This window comes from Thalassophryne amazonica, chromosome 11, assembly GCF_902500255.1.
Source record: "Thalassophryne amazonica chromosome 11, fThaAma1.1, whole genome shotgun sequence".
Lineage (NCBI taxonomy): Eukaryota > Metazoa > Chordata > Actinopteri > Batrachoidiformes > Batrachoididae > Thalassophryne > Thalassophryne amazonica.
Genome location: NC_047113.1, coordinates 18,762,498 through 18,780,844, shown reverse-complemented (window position 1 = coordinate 18,780,844; position 18,347 = coordinate 18,762,498). Strand labels below are relative to the sequence as shown.

Sequence of the window (18,347 nt, the reverse complement as noted above, 5' to 3'; positions counted from 1 at the left end):
ATCACTTGAGGCAGGCTGCAAAAGTGAGTCAATTTTCAAAGACTCCCATGTTAGAATCCCCAACTTTACAGTTCAATTATCTTTATAGTCTGGTATAAATAAAGCTTTTGGTGTCTACACCTAGTTGCTCTAGCAGTTGGCATTAGATGCTCTGAACCTGACTGTGTTTGTCCTTTCTGAGCATTTTATTACAAATATGTGAGAAAAATACATTCCAGCAATTACATTAAGTAAATTTTAGCATTATTTCATTTGCATTTTAGCACTGTTAGCCCTCAACAACAGGTAATAATAGCTTGGTGATGTTAATTACAGTGATAGTGCCACAGTTATGAGGGTAATATGTTCATCATAATTTCTAATATATGCATCCAAGATACCCCTCATAAGAACCACAGCCCAGTCCACAACGCACGGTAATCAATCATCACAATTCAGCTGCCCTAGCCTGTTAGCCTTAGCTAGTTTGGTAACTTCAAGACAGATGCACGTTTGGGTTTCATTTGTGTTGTTCAGGTCATGTTCTTGCCTAAGTTCCACCTCTTTACCCATTTATGGGTTGGCCGTATATTAGGCAAAGTCAGACACTACTAAGACGGTGAAGTGGGGGTATCTGAAGAGTAGATTTAAACCCAAATGGGACGTCATAGAGCGGCCCCATTTGTGCTTCAAATCCGCTCTTCAGAAAACCTATGAGTGATGTCACAGAGGGCTTGTCTGATATATATAAAGTCTATGCTGACAATGGTAACATGTCGCAGGCTAAACTCCTACATAATATAAATGTATGGACAAGCTAAAAGGACACAGTAAACTGCTTCATGTTGCCCCTGAATTGTCAAAATTCTCACCGGAAGCATCATGGAGTCGACAAGAGGCTCATTCTTCTGCTTACAACACAAAAGGATCTCCTCATCGATAATCAACTTGGAATGACTCAGTGAAGAGCAGCGCAACCAAACGGGCAGGATGCAAAGGTAAGCGGCTAACTGCATAATCACTCATTTTAAAGTTTCTTCACGTTTAGTGAGATGAACATATACACGTTTAACTCCGTAAGGATCATCTCACCATTTCTTCCTCCAGCATTTCAGCTTGTCCCGAACAACTGCACTGTGTAGCGTAGCCTGTGCTGGTGTTTGTGTTCTAAATCAGTCCTACACCCATTAAAATCGTTTTTGTCCCGAGTGACAAGATGGACCCAAAACATCTAAAAATAAGGCACTGGTTGAAACATGTTGATGGTCCACTTCAATGTTTAAAGACTAAAATATAAAAAGCAGAGCTGAGATTCAAAACACCCACAGAGACTCCAGAGGGGAATTACAGGATACAGTAAGAAAGATCAAGTGATAGTAGTACAAGTTCAAAATGTCATTCATGATATCGGATGAGCAGATATTTTTAGAGCAGCAGCGGGTGGCACATTCACAGGATAAGTTTGTGAGGAGTGGCTGGATGCCTTAGTCAACGTGAGACAACAGCTCGCAGCATCTTCAATGACAGTGCCTTCAATGGCCGCTGATATGGCAACGTTTTAAGATCCCATTACGACTGAACTTCAAAAAATGAAATAAATAAATAAAATAAATTTTACACAAAGTCAATCAGCAACACGTCTCACGTGTGAAAATTGCATAATGGCTACAAATCCTTGTGTGTTGCACCATGGTGCCACTTTCTGTTCCTGTTCCTCCTCTTTGGGTCCACTTCAGTCTTTCTCACCAGACTTAGTTCTGCACCGTCCTCCTGAGTGGTTATCAGATGTCATCTTGTAGGATGTCTGGATGCTCCTCCCAAAACTGATCTCCAATAATGTCACAATAGTAGGCTTGCACCCTCCTCCTGCTGTGTGTCACCTGCACGTCCTTCTCTTCATCTGGCAACTTCATGCGTTTAGTGATTGTTTCTTCTCTCTGGAAATAAGGAATGAACACTGTGAACAGTGTGGCTGATCTAAAGAAGTGTGCAGCTCAAATACTGACACATTAAATTCAAATTTTGGCATGTGCGACATATACTCCAGAAAATAAGTCAACTGTGTAACAATAGGTGACAGACACTTCATATGTCTAACATAGGTACGCCCTCTGGAGTCGACAAGCTGAATGGACTTTGGTGGTGTTCTGTGCACAGATTTACATATTACAGATGATGAAATGTGTTGTTGGGACATTACACCATTCAAACACCTTTTGCTGGCATAAATCCTTTGGTTAAGGACACTTCAGAGTCCCCAAATCCCAGTCATCTGTCCCATGCCATAATTTTTGTCAGAACAAAAACAATGACACATGGTTTATATTTTAATGAATGCTTCACGATCAGCTGGAATTACAGGACCAACTGCAGAATGGGAAGCTTTTCAAAGTGAGACAATAAAGTTGGTCATTTCAGTGCTTTGCAACATTACTCAGATGCCGGGTGGTGCTGTGACTTGGTTCAAAATAAAGAAACAAAGTTTTAGAGCATTTCTCATGAAACTTATTGCTGCCTTTAAGTGAAAATACTTCATAGTAAATGAAAATAGTGATCAGCAGTCTCATACAAAGTACTCTGTGGCCCACCTGTTATGAAGACAAAGATCTTTCCTCACCAAGCAAGCATGAAGTAAACTGTTAACTCATTAAATGCACCTAAAGTTTACAAAGATTGATTTTTTTTTTAGTTTATTTTGCACACAGTACATAGTTTGGACTGAGCTCAGGAGCAAAATCAGAGACAAGTTCTCTGCAAACTGCTTGCTGAAATTTGAGAGGGGCATGTACTGGTATCTCACATTTCTCAACTGAAAAAATTGTCACTGCCCACATCTGGTTATTGTTGACAGAAATATTCTGATCACTTTTGAAAGGTATGATGGGATCAAATAGGAAATCACTGACTAATGTAGATAAGATACAGTGCATCCGGAAAGTATTTACAGTGCTTCACTTTTCCATGTTATGTTACAGCCTTATTCCAAAATGGATGAAATTATGATTTTTTTTCCTCAAAATTCTACACACAATACCCCATAATGACAATGTGAAACAACTTGTTTTGAGGTTTTGGCAAATTTATTAACAACAAAAAAGCTAAGAAATCACACGTATACTCAACAAAAATATAAACGCAACACTTCTGGTTTTGCTCCCATTTCATATGAGATGAACTGAAAGATCTAAAACTTTTTCCACATACACAATATCACCATTTCCCTCAAATATTGTTCACAAACCAGTCTAAATCTGTGATAGTGAGCACTTCTCCTTTGCTGAGATAATCCATCCCACCTCACAGGTGTGCCATACCAAGATGCTGATTAGACACCATGATTAGTGCACAGGTGTGCCTTAGGACTGTCCACAATAAAAGGCCACTCTGAAAGGTACAGTTTTGTTTTATTGGGGGGGGGGGGGGGGGATACCAGTCAGTATCTGGTGTGACCACCATTTGCCTCATGCAGTGCAACACATCTCCTTCGCATAGAGTTGATCAGGTTGTCAATTCTGGCCTGTGGAATGTTGGTCCACTCCTCTTCAATGGCTGTGCGAAGTTGCTGGATATTGGTAGGAACTGGTACACGCTGTCGTATACGCCGGTTCCAGAGCATCCCAAACATGCTCAATGGGTGACATGTCCGGTGAGTATGCCGGCGATGCAAGAACTGGGACATTTTCAGCTTCCAAGAATTGTGTACAGATCCTTGCAACATGGGGCCGTGCATTATCCTGCTGCAACATGAGGTGATGTTCTTGGATGTATGGCACAACAATGGGCCTCGGGATCTCGTCACGGTATCTCTGTGCATTCAAAATGCCATCAATAAAATGCACCTGTGTTCTTCGTCCATAACAGACGCCTGCCCATACCATAACCCCACCGCCACCATGGGCCACTCGATCCACAACATTGACATCAGAAAACCGCACAGTGTGAACCGGGATTCATCCATGAAGAGAACACCTCTCCAACGTGCCAAACGCCAGCGAATGTGAGCATTTGCCCACTCAAGTCGGTTACGACGACGAACTGGAGTCAGGTCGAGACCCCGATGAGGACGACGAGCATGCAGATGAGCTTCCCTGAGACGGTTTCTGACAGTTTGTGCAGAAATTCTTTGGTTATGCAAACCGATTGTTTCAGCAGCTGTCCGAGTGGCTGCTCTCAGACGATCTTGGAGGTGAACATGCTGGATGTGGAGGGTCCTGGGCTGGTGTGGTTACACGTGGTCTGCGGTTGTGAGGCTGGTTGGATGTACTGCTAAATTCTCTGAAATGCCTTTGGAGACGGCTTATGGTAGAGAAATGAACATTCAATACACGAGCAACAGCTCTGGTTGACATTCCTGCTGTCAGCATGCCAATTGCACGCTCCCTCAAATCTTGCGACATCTGTGGCATTGTGCTGTGTGATAAAACTGCACCTTTCAGAGTGGCCTTTTATTGTGGGCAGTCTAAGGCACACCTGTGCACTAATCATGGTGTCTAATCAGCATCTTGATATGGCACACCTGTGAGGTGGGATGGATTATCTCAGCAAAGGAGAAGTGCTCACTATCACAGATTTAGACTGGTTTGTGAACAATATTTGAGGGAAATGGTAATATTGTGTATGTGGAAAAAGTTGTAGATCTTTGAGTTCATCTCATACAAAATGGGAGCAAAACCAAAAGTGTTGCGTTTATATTTTTGTTGAGTGTACATAAGTATTCACAGCCTTTGCCATGAAGCTCAAAATTGAGCTCAGGTGCATCCAGTTTCCACTGATCGTCCTTGAGATGTTTCTACTGATTAATTAGAGTCCATCTGGGGGAAATTCAGTTGATTGGACATGATTTGGAAAGGCACAGACCTGTCTACATATAAGGTCCCACAGTTGACAGTGCATGTCAGAGCACAAACCAAGCATGAAGTCAAAGGAATTGTCTGTAAGAGGTCTGTCCAAAAAGTAACGGACCTTTTTATTTTTTTCAAAAAGTATATGGATTTGAATCATGTGCGCTTGCATCAGCAAAGCTTGAACCTTCGTGCGCATGCGTGAGTTTTTTCACGCCTGTCGGTTGAGTCATTAGCCTGTGGGCAGGCTTTGAGTGAGCACTGGTCCACCCCCCTCGTCGGATTTTCATTGTCAGGGAAATGGCTGAGCGACTGCCGCTTTGCTCCATAAAAATTTTTCAGAAACTGTGTGAGACAGCCAAGTGGAAACCATTCGGAAAATTCAGATGGCTTTCGGTGAAGAGTCTATCGGCGTCACACAGATTAAGGACCATTACAACCGGATTAAAGACGGCCCACACCGGCGGAGGGCGCACCGCGCTCCGAGCGGCCATCGACAGGCTGAAACGAGCAGATAATTTCCAAAGTGAAGGCTGTGTTGATCCGGCACGTCGTGTGACTACCAGAGAAATCGCAGAAAATGTGGACATCAGAACTTTTGCGGCACATTCCATTGTTACAGGAGATTTTGTAATGAAAGACGTGCGGAGGAATTCGCACATCGGGACGGGACAACTCCGTGTTGGAAACCATTCGGAAGATTCAGATGGCTTTCTGTGGCTTTTCAGTCGAGTGAGTATCCGAGAAATTTTGTAACAGCTGGGCATGTCACAACATGTCCTGTGAGACTTCCAACATGGAGGTGTTTGTTGTGCGCCATGAGCGGCTCCGTCCCGAAAACTCATGCATGCGCACGAAGGTTCAAGCTTGGCTGATGCAAGCGCACATGATTCAAATCCATATAGTTTTTGAAAAAAATAAAAAGGTCCCTTACTTTTTGGACAGACCTTGTAGACCTCTCAGACAGAATTGTCTTGAGGCACAAGTCTGAGGAAGGGTACAGAAACATTTCTGCTGTTTTGAAGGTCCCAATGAGCACAGTGGCCTTCATCATCTGAAAATGGAAGAAGTTCGGATCCACCAGGACTCTTCAGCGCTGGCCACCTGTCTAAAGTGAGCGAGAGAAGATCCTTAATCAGGAAGGTGACCAAGAACCCGATGGTCACTCTGTCAGAGCTCCAGCATTCCTCTGTGTAGAGAGGAGAACCTTCCAGAAGGATAACCATCTCTGCAGTAATCCACCAATCAGGTCTGTATGGTAGAGTGACCAGACTAAGCCACTCCTTAATACAAGGCACATGGAAGCCCGCCTACAGTTTGCCAAAAGGCACCTGAAGGACTCTCAGACCATGAGAAACAACACTGAGACAAAGATTGAACTCTTTGGCGTGAATGCCAGGCATCATGTTTGGAGGAACCAGTCACCATCCCTACAGTGAAGCATGGTGGTGGCAGCATCATGCTGTGGGGATGTTTTTCAGCAGCAGGAACTGGGAGACTAGTTAGGATTGAGGGAAAGATGGATCCAGCAATGTGCAGAGACATCCTGGATGAAACCTGCTCCAGAGTGCGCTTGACCTCAGGACTTGGGCGACAGTTCATCTTTCAGCAGGACAATGACCCTAAGCACGCAGCAATGATATCAAATGTGAATGTCCTTGAGTGGCCCACCCAGAGCCCAGACCTGAATCCGATTGAATATCTCTGGAGGGATCTGAAAATGGCTGTGCAGTGACCCTCCCCATCCAACCTGATGGAGCTTGAGAGGTGCTGCAAAGAGGAATGGGCAAAACTGCCCAAAGATAGGTGCACCAAGCTTGTGGCATCACATTCAAGAAGACTTGAGGCTGTAATTGCTGCCAAAGGTGCATCAACAAAGTACTGAGCAAACGGTGTGAATACTTATGTACATGTGATTTCTTAGTAGGGATGGGTATTGATAAGACTTTATCGATATCGATACCATTATCAATTCCGCTTATCGCTCCAATTCCTTATCGATTCCCTTATCGATACCTCCTGTGAATTTTCTGTGTACTACAAGTAGGCTTTACAGGTTTTCTATTTCAGCAACATTTTATTGAGTCTTAAACAGGAACAGAAACGCTTTTTGAGGATTTGTTTGTGCATGCCTTGGTAAAAATTAAAGATAGGGTAGGTAACTCTGTTAAGAAACACTTTTTGTTATATTGGGTGAAATAGTCCTTCTATCCTAACAGTCGTCAATACATTATGTATCAGAAAAGGAACGAAAAAATATCAGACGTCTGTAGCAGCTGTAGGATCTATAAAACTCCGACCAGTATAAGCCTCGCAGTCCGCTCTCAAAAAAAATAATCAGATGCCATCATGTGTAGTTCTTCCTGCTCGCGTCACCAGGCTCAACACCCCCCTCTGTCCCTCCCTCCTACACGCGTGCACACTCATCTCGTTTCACTGAAGAAGTTCACTTCAGTACAATGGCAGAGGGAACACAACCAAAGCTACCACTTCCACCAGATTGTACCATGTCGGAGTCATCATTTTCTCTGCAAATTGGCAAATTAAAACGGTTGTAATCACTTCCTGAATCACACAGGATCACTCCAGCTTCAGCCGTTCGAGCACACATGTGCCTAACAAGCTGCAGAATTTTGAGCCATCTAAAAAGGTAATTATTTGTCATGTTTACATTGTTATTACTTGGTAAAACAGTTGTGTGTTCTTTCCTTCTTGTGTGCAGCTGTTAAAGTGTGCTATGTGGCGTGATCTAATTGCCAACACGATGTGGAGCGCATCAAGTGGAGCAAAGAAGTGAACGAGCGAGTGGTGACGTCAGCGGAGAGCGCATAAGAGCGCAGCTCATCTGAACATTATCACAAGAAGTTAAATCTGTTATAAACATATTTTAACAGCTGCACACAAGAAGGAAAGAACACACACCTGTTTTACCAAGTCATGATAATGTAAACATGACAATACTACTTTTTTAGATCGCTCAAAATGCTTTGTGCAGCTTGTTAGGCGCGCGTGTGCACGCCCGTGCGAATGGCTGAAGCTGGAGTGGTCCTGTGTGATTCAGGAAGTGATTACAGCCATTTTCAACGGCCAATTTGCAGAGAAAATGATTAATCCGACACAAAATAATCATTTTATATACACAGTGTCCAGCGCAGAGCGCGTGGCAGCCGGTAGAACAAAGAACAGCATCCAGCTGTGAACACAGCGGGTGGGATCATTATGTCGAGATGCGTGAGTTAAAGGCATGCTCGTGTCAGGGGGCCTTAAGTCGGCGCTCCTCTGCCCCGCTGAGTCCCACAGTCAGATGTGCATACAAGTTTATGGGGGTGTGGCTTTGGATGGAGCACTGACAGGGTAGGGGGAGGGGATGGAATCTAGAAGAGGTGCTACTTTCAAAGCTTTCTAGCTCTCTTGCTAGCTCTCCAGGAGTGTTAATTGTTAATTAATTTTACTGGCTCAATATCCAGGTCAGAACGGCATTTTAACTCTTATTTTGCGAGTGTTTTTCTGAGTGTGTTCAGTCATGAATCCCACTGAAAACATTAACATCCGGGAACTTCATTAATATTTTGCCCGGATAGTAGGTGTCATGTCGCTGTACGTTCGTGTTTAGTGGGCAGCATTGGGAGTGCAGATTCTAGCAGTCATATATAACCTCTTTGTTGGTGCCTGTGGCAGGGAATCTCAGAATGAGGCTCATCTTCCCCCAACCAATGATGTCACCCGCCTGACCTGCCTAAATGGCAGCAGCCGGTTGATGTCAAAGCCTCTCAGACCACAACTAAACCAAGGTTTTCTGTAGATGTTTTATGGTCTTTAGTGTTTCTTGAACTATCAAACGAATGCATTTTTTTGTGTTTATTCATGCTATAAATAATCCGTGGGCATTTCTGTTCCCATTTAAAGTAAATAAATATGAAATTTGCCACTGGATCCTTGATCTCTGGACATAAATGGAAATAAAGAAAATCTGTAGTTTTTGTCAAAAGCGTTTCCTTTCAGAGATTAATGGCATGAATGTCACTCCATACATCTGAGCAGAACTCAGACGGCTGCTGGAGTCTGCAGGTCTGCAGTCATACAGTCTTGGGCTGCTGCACGTCAGTGCAGGATGTCTCATTTTGGGAGAAAAAAAAAACATTTTGATTGATTGCACTTTATTGTTTGTATTACAATGTTTGTCACTTGATTTAACGGGCGATTCGCTTTGAAGTTATTAATTCCAACTCTAACTTCCTAACTTTACTCAGCAGAGAGCCGCACAGCGTTTGGAGCAATGGAATGGAAGATGATTCTTGTTTCTTTCTCGCAACAAGACAGGAGTCCCAGTTAATCACTTTAATCTGCACAAAAGTGATTCACAATTGACATATTTTAATGGCTTTGAGAGGGGTTAAGAAGTGGACTTGTTGCTTCTGAAGAAGAGCAAAGCAATGAACCAACGAAGCAGCGGGTCGAAGCACTGGTTCGTTGGTTCAAGGTTCAAAGCAGAGTCACGCTGCAGAAATGGTTGACCTGCTGCAGGGTCTGTAATCAACATAGAGAAATAATCATTTTCCCAACAAACACCCTCAAAAACAACAGCCACTCTGAAAGACCGATAAGGGAATCGTTAAGCAAAAAGGCTATTGATGTCGGAGTATCAAATCATTTCTTAACGATACCCGAAAAGAACCCTATTTCTCAACCTCAACCCAATTTCTTAGTTTTTTTATTTTTAATAAATGTTCAAAAATTAAAAAACAAAAACAAAAATTTTCATGTTGTTGTTATGGGGTGTTGTGAGTAGTTTGAGGGGGAAAAAAAAATGAATTTACTCCATTTTGGAATAAGGCTGTAACATAAAATGTGGGAAAAAAATGAAGTGCTGTGAATACTTTCCAGATGCAGAGTAGATGAAAGGTAAAAGAGTGCAGCAGAATTTAAGGAGGAAAGTCAGAATCAAACCTGAAAAAAAAAGAAAAACAGCTCACCTTTTCCCACAGGAGCGTGGTGCCTTCCTGTGGAGGGCACACTCATTGTTGTAGTTGATATCAAACTCTGAGAACAGGATTTCATTTTTATCTGAAGCCAACGTTCCCTGGAAAAGTACACATTAGTCAGGCGTTTGCAAGGAAGAGCAGCAATCGGAAACTTTAAAAAAATAACACGACACTGCTGGCCACGTTTCTAAAGTTTTTTTTTCTCGACATCTTCCAGAATTTTAACAAAAATCAGTGATAAGAACATCAGACAGGAAAGATGTAACCTGATAGATCAGGTACCATTTGTCTTGTGTATTTTCCTTAAAGTGAATGTGAGACCCACACAGACTTGACAGGCTTTGAAGGACTCAATTCCCCCCAACCCCTCCAAAAAAAAAAAAAAAAAAAAACACACTTCACAGCTGTCATCCTGTCTATGTTTTCCTCACAGCCCACTAGAGAATGAAGTAACTTCTCTAGAACTGCAGTTTCAGTAGCAGTTGCCCAAACGCCTATTCTTAAGTTGGCACACGTTTCCATTGTGCGCATTTAAATATATTCTTGTCCTGCGCATTTGACCTGTTACTGTTAAATTTACATGTCCAGGTGGACAAATGAAGAATTCATTTTGTTCAGCAGTGATAACTATGTTAATAAACAGTCCCCACCTAGCATACATACTAACAAGTGACAAAGACTGTGACTGGAGAAAACAATTTTTTTCTCTCAAAACTGTACTCACAACACCCCAAAAAACCAACATGAAAAAGTTTTTTTCTTTTTGAAAACTTATTACAAATTTAGAAAACATAGAGTTTTACCAACAACGTGTTAGCGGAGCCAGTAAAACAGATATTTGTGACTGTAAAATCCAGCATTAACCTCCGCAAATCATCAGACACAAGGGGGTTATTCCCATTCTAATCCAATTCCATAATTTACACGGTTTATTTTTCTGTAAGTAATTCGACCTGGATCCGTGTTTTCAGCAAAAGGCTGCTTCACCACTGAAGGCTACATCTAAACCCGCATAATAATACAGTTCGATAAAACTGTTACGCAGACCGTAGTTTTATGGAAATGTTGCTAGATTCCTGGTCCCGAGTCATCAAATAATCACTGTTAGTACTGTATTTATTGGTTATCACAGCAGTGATTACAATATTTACATCTTACATCATACAGCTTACCGTAGCAACAGCATCTTCATACTTAACTGGAAATTCTGTGAGCAGACCCACAGATTTCGCCATCTGGCCAACTGCATTGAGTAATTCTGTATCAGAATCCATATCAATAATTTCATATGATAGATTAAATCAAAGCTATATTTTATGGTCGGAAATCTAATACAATTAACCAATCAGATATGTGGAAGATGTGGATATGTAGTAACTGGATTAGAATGTAAGTTAATGTATACGTATATAGATTTTCTTTTTCAAATTCCAGGATGAATCACATCCAGGTTATGTGTCATTGATATTCCCATTCCAGAAGGTCCTAAATTTTCCAATAACAGAGGAAACAATGAATCTCTGTACGATACCATGTTAGCGCGTGACCAGAACCACCCCACGCATGCAAAAGATCATGGGACCCTGAAGTTGTCTATTCTGCTTGGAATACAGACTGAAGAAAAAAAAAATCAGGTTTGAAGCCCTTGTATAAATACACAGAGTTGTTGTTGGAAATATATATGGTGAGTTTCACTGTGGGTCACTAGTGGATCGATATGAGGGAGTCTCGTTACATAATAACTGTGATCAGATGCATTCTGAGAACAATGTAAAAGACAGACATTATATGGTTATGTCTGTTTTTGAGTTTTTAAAAAAATTAAGGACAGATGCAACCAAATTTTGTCTGTCATGTCTTTTTAGTCACTAAACACTGAAAACAAATAAGATTAAACTCACGAGTGTTCTTCTCTGATATGAATTCAACATCTTTTTATAACTACAATCAACTGCAGAGGCTTTTACCTTTAAGCGATCCTGTGCTTGGGATGGGGTCAATCCCCCCTTCTGTACCAATGTCCAAAATACCGTGTTGTACAAATTATTTATGTGACCTGAAAATACATACAACAAGTGCAGTCTGGTATATTTTTCCGTCAAATTCCAATGACCATATTTATAAAGAAGTCAAATTTTGAATGTAACATCAGGACCAAATGTACCTTGTAAATGTGCACATCACTCATATTTCAGCCCATGTGTGTAAACAATTTGGTCATGTGATCTCAGTGTGAAATGAAGAAATGGAAAGGAAATACCAAATCTAATATCCAACATTATATTTTTAGACCCCTTTCCATCCAAGTCATGATGGGATTAGAAATAATTTAACATACATGCTCGTGTGCATGTACTGATCCTGCAGGGACTGAAGGCTTTAAATATAAAATTCAAAAACTGCAGTCCAGGTTCATTCACTCGTTTCAACACCAAATCAACTGGAACGCTTCAAAGCATTTCCTTCCTATCAGGTGTTGACACAATGAGGCCCCATTTAGCACAGCTCCTCGTGTCTTCTTTTTGATACGGACTTCAGAACAATGTTGGAAAAGGTTTTGAAATATTCCGAAGCAGTGTTTTGATTTAGCTTCACTAAAAGGGCGCTATCCCCAGCCACACATTCTATCTGCTGCATATTCCATCTCATGTTTGCCCACATACAAGGTATCACGTTTCCCCTCATGGTTGCTATCTGGGCACAGTGGAGCAATGAGCACCAGACGTGTCCAGGATGCAGACAAACTACATGTGACTTCCAACAACATTTATTCATAATTTTTGACAATTCATTCAACATCCATTAGCCATCAATAAGATGGTTAGTCCTGAGATTAAAATCTCTTTTTCAAGAGACACTGAACCAAGAACAGCAACCTAACCGATGCATCACATCAAACAATAGACAACTCAAGACGAAATCCAACCAAAATGCAGTGAAAACACAATATTATCAATCAAAACATTTACATATTTCAATAGACTAAGACAACCCAGATTTCCTGGAGTTTGAGCTCATTCTGAAGAGTATTCCAAGAAGAGGGTGCCAAAAACATGAAGCCCTTCTTGCCAAATTCAGTCCATAATTTTGGAAGAGTTAAACGGAGGGGATCTTGAGCCCTGAACCCATGTGTGCCATGCTTCCATGTTTTTGGCTGCTCCCTTGTTTTCATTCGGGGTTGCCACAGCAGACCCGAGATGGATCTGCATGCTGAACTGGCACATGTTTTACATGGATGCCTTCCTTCCACATTACATGGAGAATGTGGCAGGGGTGACATTTGACCGGGAACCTTCCACACTGAAAAGAAGGCTGTCGGCTTTAGAGCTCAGTACACAATGATATAGTGAAAGATCCATCCAGAACCATCCCTTAGTTATGCTGCTAAAAGCCAGCTTGACACTTGCACGAATTGATCCCCGCACTGCCGTGCAATTTGTCCTGTCAATGCATCCCGCTTTGACCCATTTTGACGCCACACGATTCGTAAAATATAGCCTGTGGCTATCATTTCATAATTGATGGCGCATTTGCTCTCAGAATTTGGCTGATGAAACCATTCTCTCATCACTCCCAGAATCACAGAGAAATTATCTACAGCTACAGGTTGTCTCGTGCTTGTTGTGCGGTTAGTAGAGCACATGTGGAATCTTGTCTCAAAGGTAATTATTTATAATATATATTGTAATGGATTGGTTAAAACAGTTGCATTTTCATTTCTTTTATGAGTTAGATAATGTATCTGTAAAGTTAGTTTATTCTAGATGTAACATCTCGTCATAATCTAATTTTTGGTTCAGATGCCATGCACGCAATGACGCAGTGTTTTTGAAAAGGTTGTGCAATGTTCATGACTAGTTCATGTAAGTGGCACAAATGATTGCATGCCAGATATTTTGAACATTTCAAAATTTTCTTTTGCACACTGGCAACACAGCTGCGTACAGCTCACGTACAGTTTACAAAGAGTTTACTCATTGGTAGGTAAGATTGTTGTGCCAGTATGGCACCTTTTCGTGCAAGTGTCAAGGTGCTTATAGGCCTAGACTACTGGGGGACTTGTGTCTCTTCCCTCAATCCTCTTCCCTGCTCCAGTGTCCTCTCATCTTCTCTCTCTCTCCCTCTTTATGTAACTGGATGTTACTATCTCTCTCCTTGTAGTTGCATAGTCTCATCTTTGTCTCCCTCTACTTGTCACTTTCAGCATCCAGAGCTGGATGTTCCAGGTCAATGGTCCCTATCCTCCTAGATTTTGGGCATCAGGATCTGGTTTCTGAGTTTCTTGTTTAAAAATGGTCATATCAAATGTTTATGATGACTTTCAAAGATTTCAGTACAGTACCAGATGACAACATATTGAAAAATGTACATTTTGTCTTTTTTAAACAAGTTTCAGCAGCACAGCCTTGATGTTACTGTGCCTCATCAAGTGTCACATTTTTCACTTTCTATCTGATGGAATTCTGATTTAGAAACATTTTGCTGGAGCTGAAATGAAAGCCATCTTGAGTTTCAAGGTGTAGAAACCACAGGACCGTGTGTATACATATACATGGAACACACACCACACACACACACAAAACCAGTCAGAAGTGTAGCCAAAATTTTTGATGGATATTGTATGCTATGGGTGCTACTATGACATACATTGTTCGAACATATAAAACTAATAATATCAAATTTCACTCAATAGAAGTACTGGAGCGCAACTTCTTTGCTGGTCTGTTAGTACGCTCAGCATCCATATTATTTCAACATTGTAATAAAACACTCAAATCAACTGGACAAATCAGTTAGCAGAGGCTGAACATAATGAAAAACTAGCTATAAAGACCAAAACCAGGCTGTAAACACAGTTATTCTGCTGTAAAGTTGGGCCAAATTAACATGGGGTTCTTTAGGGAGGGCTGTTTTTTGAAACATGCATTGAGGGCCATTCAAGGAACTGTGAGATTCTGCACTTCCGTGTGGGCTATTTTTTCATCCCTGAAGGTTGGGGTTTTCTATAATTAGCTGATGCGATGAATGGGTGACAGTTTTAAGCTGTGGGAATATATTTTTACATTATATACTTTGAGTGTTAAATTTACAGAAACCTCATGTATCTGGCTGGCACTGCGTGTGCTTACAGTCTGCTTGCCCTCCAGCTCAGGTAGTCTCTCAGGTTGCGGTTGCTAGGATACAGCACCACACGTCCGTCAAAGGCCTGGTGGATACAGAAGGCTGATTCCCAAAAAAATCATTCCAGTAAAATACGTAAGAAGAAGAGAACTGGGAGGTCACATTGGTCATGAACTTACTGCCAAACAGAGGAGAGAAGAAGGTGATGAGGAGGTCAATAAGCCTGAACAACATCACTTACAGTTTGTCAGAGATACAGTACCTGGCTCTCCTCTTGAACCAGGTGGACGTCCTCTTGAAAACAAAACTGAACTCATCACTTTGACCATAAGCGATGAGGATATCCTCCAGTTCCTCCATAACAGAACGCGCACTCCGCGCCATCAGAGACAAAGCTCTGTCATCATTAGGCTTTGTAAAGCTGTGCTGCTCTGCAAACCTGATACAACATGTTCCACAAAATATTTTAAAAGTTCAGCATTGGCATCACCATCACTAATATCTGCGAGGTAAGAGGCGTGCAGGAAACTCACTTGTGGAAATTGCGACCATCCAATCTCACAACGATGTAGCAGTTTGGCAGACAGGTGTCGTCTGCCTCAAAATTGCGGACATACTCAAACTTGCTCTTGGCCATGTTACTGGAGATGGTAAATAGAAAGGCCAAAGGTTTGATGAGAAAAGACCTGACACCTGCACAAAATCTGCAGGTCTTTCCAATCAGCATGAGGCCACACCTGGGAAAAATCAAACACACGTCAGATTAAAAAGGTTATCGCAGGATCGTGAACACAAAGAAAAAATCATAAGTCCCTGATATACACAAGGTTTTTATCAAGATATCACGTATGTACTGATAACACGGACAGAGGTGCACAACCAGGCACCCACTAAAGTCAAGTGCCCATAGGTCCAGGACATGTGATGGCCCCCCATCCCAACTGTCGGTCCAAAGTACCATTTACAGTATACAGTGAACCCAGAAAAGTATTACCGAGCTTCACTTTTTCCGCATTTTGGTATGTACAGCCTCATTCAAAATGGATGAAATTCATTTTTTTCGTCAACATACACACAATACCCCATAATGACAATGTGAAAAGGTTTGGTTTTTTTTTTTTAGATTTTTGAAAATATCTAAATAATGAGGAAAAAAAAACGTAAGAAGACATTACATGCATGTAAGTATCACAGCCTCTTGCAATGAACGTCTCAAAATTGAGCTCTGGCGCATCCTGCTTTCCACTGATCATCCTTGAGAGTTTCAACAACTTAATTGGAGTTCTTACCTGAGGTAAACTCAGTTGATTGGACATGATTTGAAAAGGCACACACCTGTCTACATATAAGGTCCCACAGTTCACAACACATGTCAGACCACAAACCAAACATGAAGTCAAAGGAACTGTCTGTAGACATCCAAGACAGGACTGTCTCAAGGCACAAATCTGGGGGAAGGGTACAGAAACATTTCTGCTACAGTGGAATGAGCACAGTGGAAGAAGTATGGATCCACCAGGACTCTTCCTAGAGCTGGCTGACCGTCTAAACTGAGCGGTCGGGGGAGAAGGCCCTTAGACAGTGAGGTGAGTAAGAACCCGATGGTCACTCTGTCAGAGCTCCAGCATTCCTCTGTGGAGAAAGGAGAACTTTCCTGAAGGTCAACCTTTTCTACAGCAATCCACCAATCAGGCCTGTATGGTGGAGTGACTAGATAGAGCCACTCCTAGGCACTTGGCAGGCCCGCATGGAGTTGGCCAAAAAGCACCTGAAGGACTCTGACCATGAGAAACATTATTCTCTGGTCTGATGAGACAAAGATAAATGGTAAATGGTAAATGGACTGCATTTATATAGCGCTTTTCCATCTGCATCAGACGCTCAAAGCGCTTTACAATTATACCTCACATTCACCCCGATGTCAGGGTGCTGCCATACAAGGCGCTCACTATACACCGGGAGCAATAGGGGATTAAAGGCCTTGCCCAAGGGCCCTTAGTGATTTTCCAGTCAGGCTGGGATTTGAACCCATGATCTTCTGGACTCAAGCCCAACACCTTAACCACTAGACCATCACCTCCCCCAAGATTAAACTCTTTGGTGTGAATGCCAGGCGTTATATTTGGAGGAAATCAGGCACCATCTCTACAGTGAAATCTGGTGGTGGCAGCATCATCCTGTGGGGATGTTTTTCACAGGCAGGAACTGGGAGACAAGTCAGGATTGAGGGAACGATGAATGCAGCTATGTACAGAGACATCCTGGATGAAAACCTGCTCCAGAGCGCTCTTGACCTCAGACTGGGGCAAAAGTTCATCTTTCAGCAGGACAATGACCCTAAGCACACAGCCAAGATATCAAAGTGGTGGCTTCAGGACAACTCTATCCAACTGAACATCTATGGAGAGATCCGAAAATGGCTGCGCACCGACGCTCCCCATCCAACCTGATGGAGCTTCAGAGGTGCTGTAAAGATGAATGGGCAAAACTGCCCAAAGATAGGTGCACCAAGCTTGTGGCATCAAATTCAGGACTTTAAGATATAATTGCTGCAAAAGGTGGATCAACAAAGTATTGAGCAAAGGATGTGAATCCTTATGTACATGTGATTTCTTAGTTTTTTATTTTATTTTTAATACATTTGCAAAAAAAAAAAAACTTTTTCATGTTGTCATTATGGGGTGTTATGGGTAGAATTTGGAGGGAAAAATGAAGTTACTTCATTTTGTAATAACAAAGAAACATGCAGATGCATGCAACAGATGCACTGTAAAACACTGCAGAAAAGTAAATACGTTTGTGGATTCTATCACAAATTCTGATCACAGTTAGCAAGAATGAGCATGAGTGGACTATACCAATTAATGACAACTTTTCTCTGTAATGATCACTGAATGCACCTATGTTCTACTCACGACTGCTTTGTGTTGAAATAAGCCTAAAACAATCTTCAAAACAAGGTCACGTTCATGATGTACAAATATATATTTTTGTGCATGTAAATTATGTAAATTAATGATTACTTACACTTTGATTCTCTTCACCACGTTCCAGAAATCGTTTGAAGTACTCGTGGTTATTTTTAAATATTTGAACAACTTCGATAAGACCAGTGTTCATTTATAGCGTATTATACTTCTACTTTATCAGTAATTTTCTACGGTTTTTCTTTCTTTTTTTATTAAATCTCAAACATGTTAAGCATGTTGATTGAGGTGTTGGGTACTGTCCGTCGAAGAATTGTGTCGTATTGGAAATGAAAACACTCAGAACATAAGTTCCGCAGAAGAAGTATCAGCAAAAACACTACACTTTTTCTTTTTGACCTACAGAATCTGATAAACGTCTGAGCCGTTTATTATTGTCCTTTAACAGTGTCGGGCTCAGACAGCAAACCTGCAGATGAGTGGGTGAGTGAGTGTGT

At 41.7% G+C, this 18,347-nt stretch overlaps 1 protein-coding gene across 1 annotated transcript; it reads right to left on the bottom strand.

Annotated features, from left to right (window-relative positions):
- Nucleotides 1-231: 231 nt before the first annotated feature.
- thg1l (tRNA-histidine guanylyltransferase 1-like) lies at nucleotides 232-18,146 on the bottom strand. The gene is given in 11 exon segments (XM_034182015.1): nucleotides 232-1,916; nucleotides 9,794-9,819; nucleotides 9,822-9,900; nucleotides 11,770-11,858; nucleotides 12,424-12,433; nucleotides 14,943-15,005; nucleotides 15,007-15,022; nucleotides 15,024-15,101; nucleotides 15,186-15,362; nucleotides 15,457-15,664; nucleotides 17,953-18,146. Coding segments are annotated over 11 exon segments (993 nt in total). The 5' UTR covers nucleotides 18,044-18,146; the 3' UTR covers nucleotides 232-1,760.
- Between the last annotated feature and the right edge of the window lie 201 nt (nucleotides 18,147-18,347).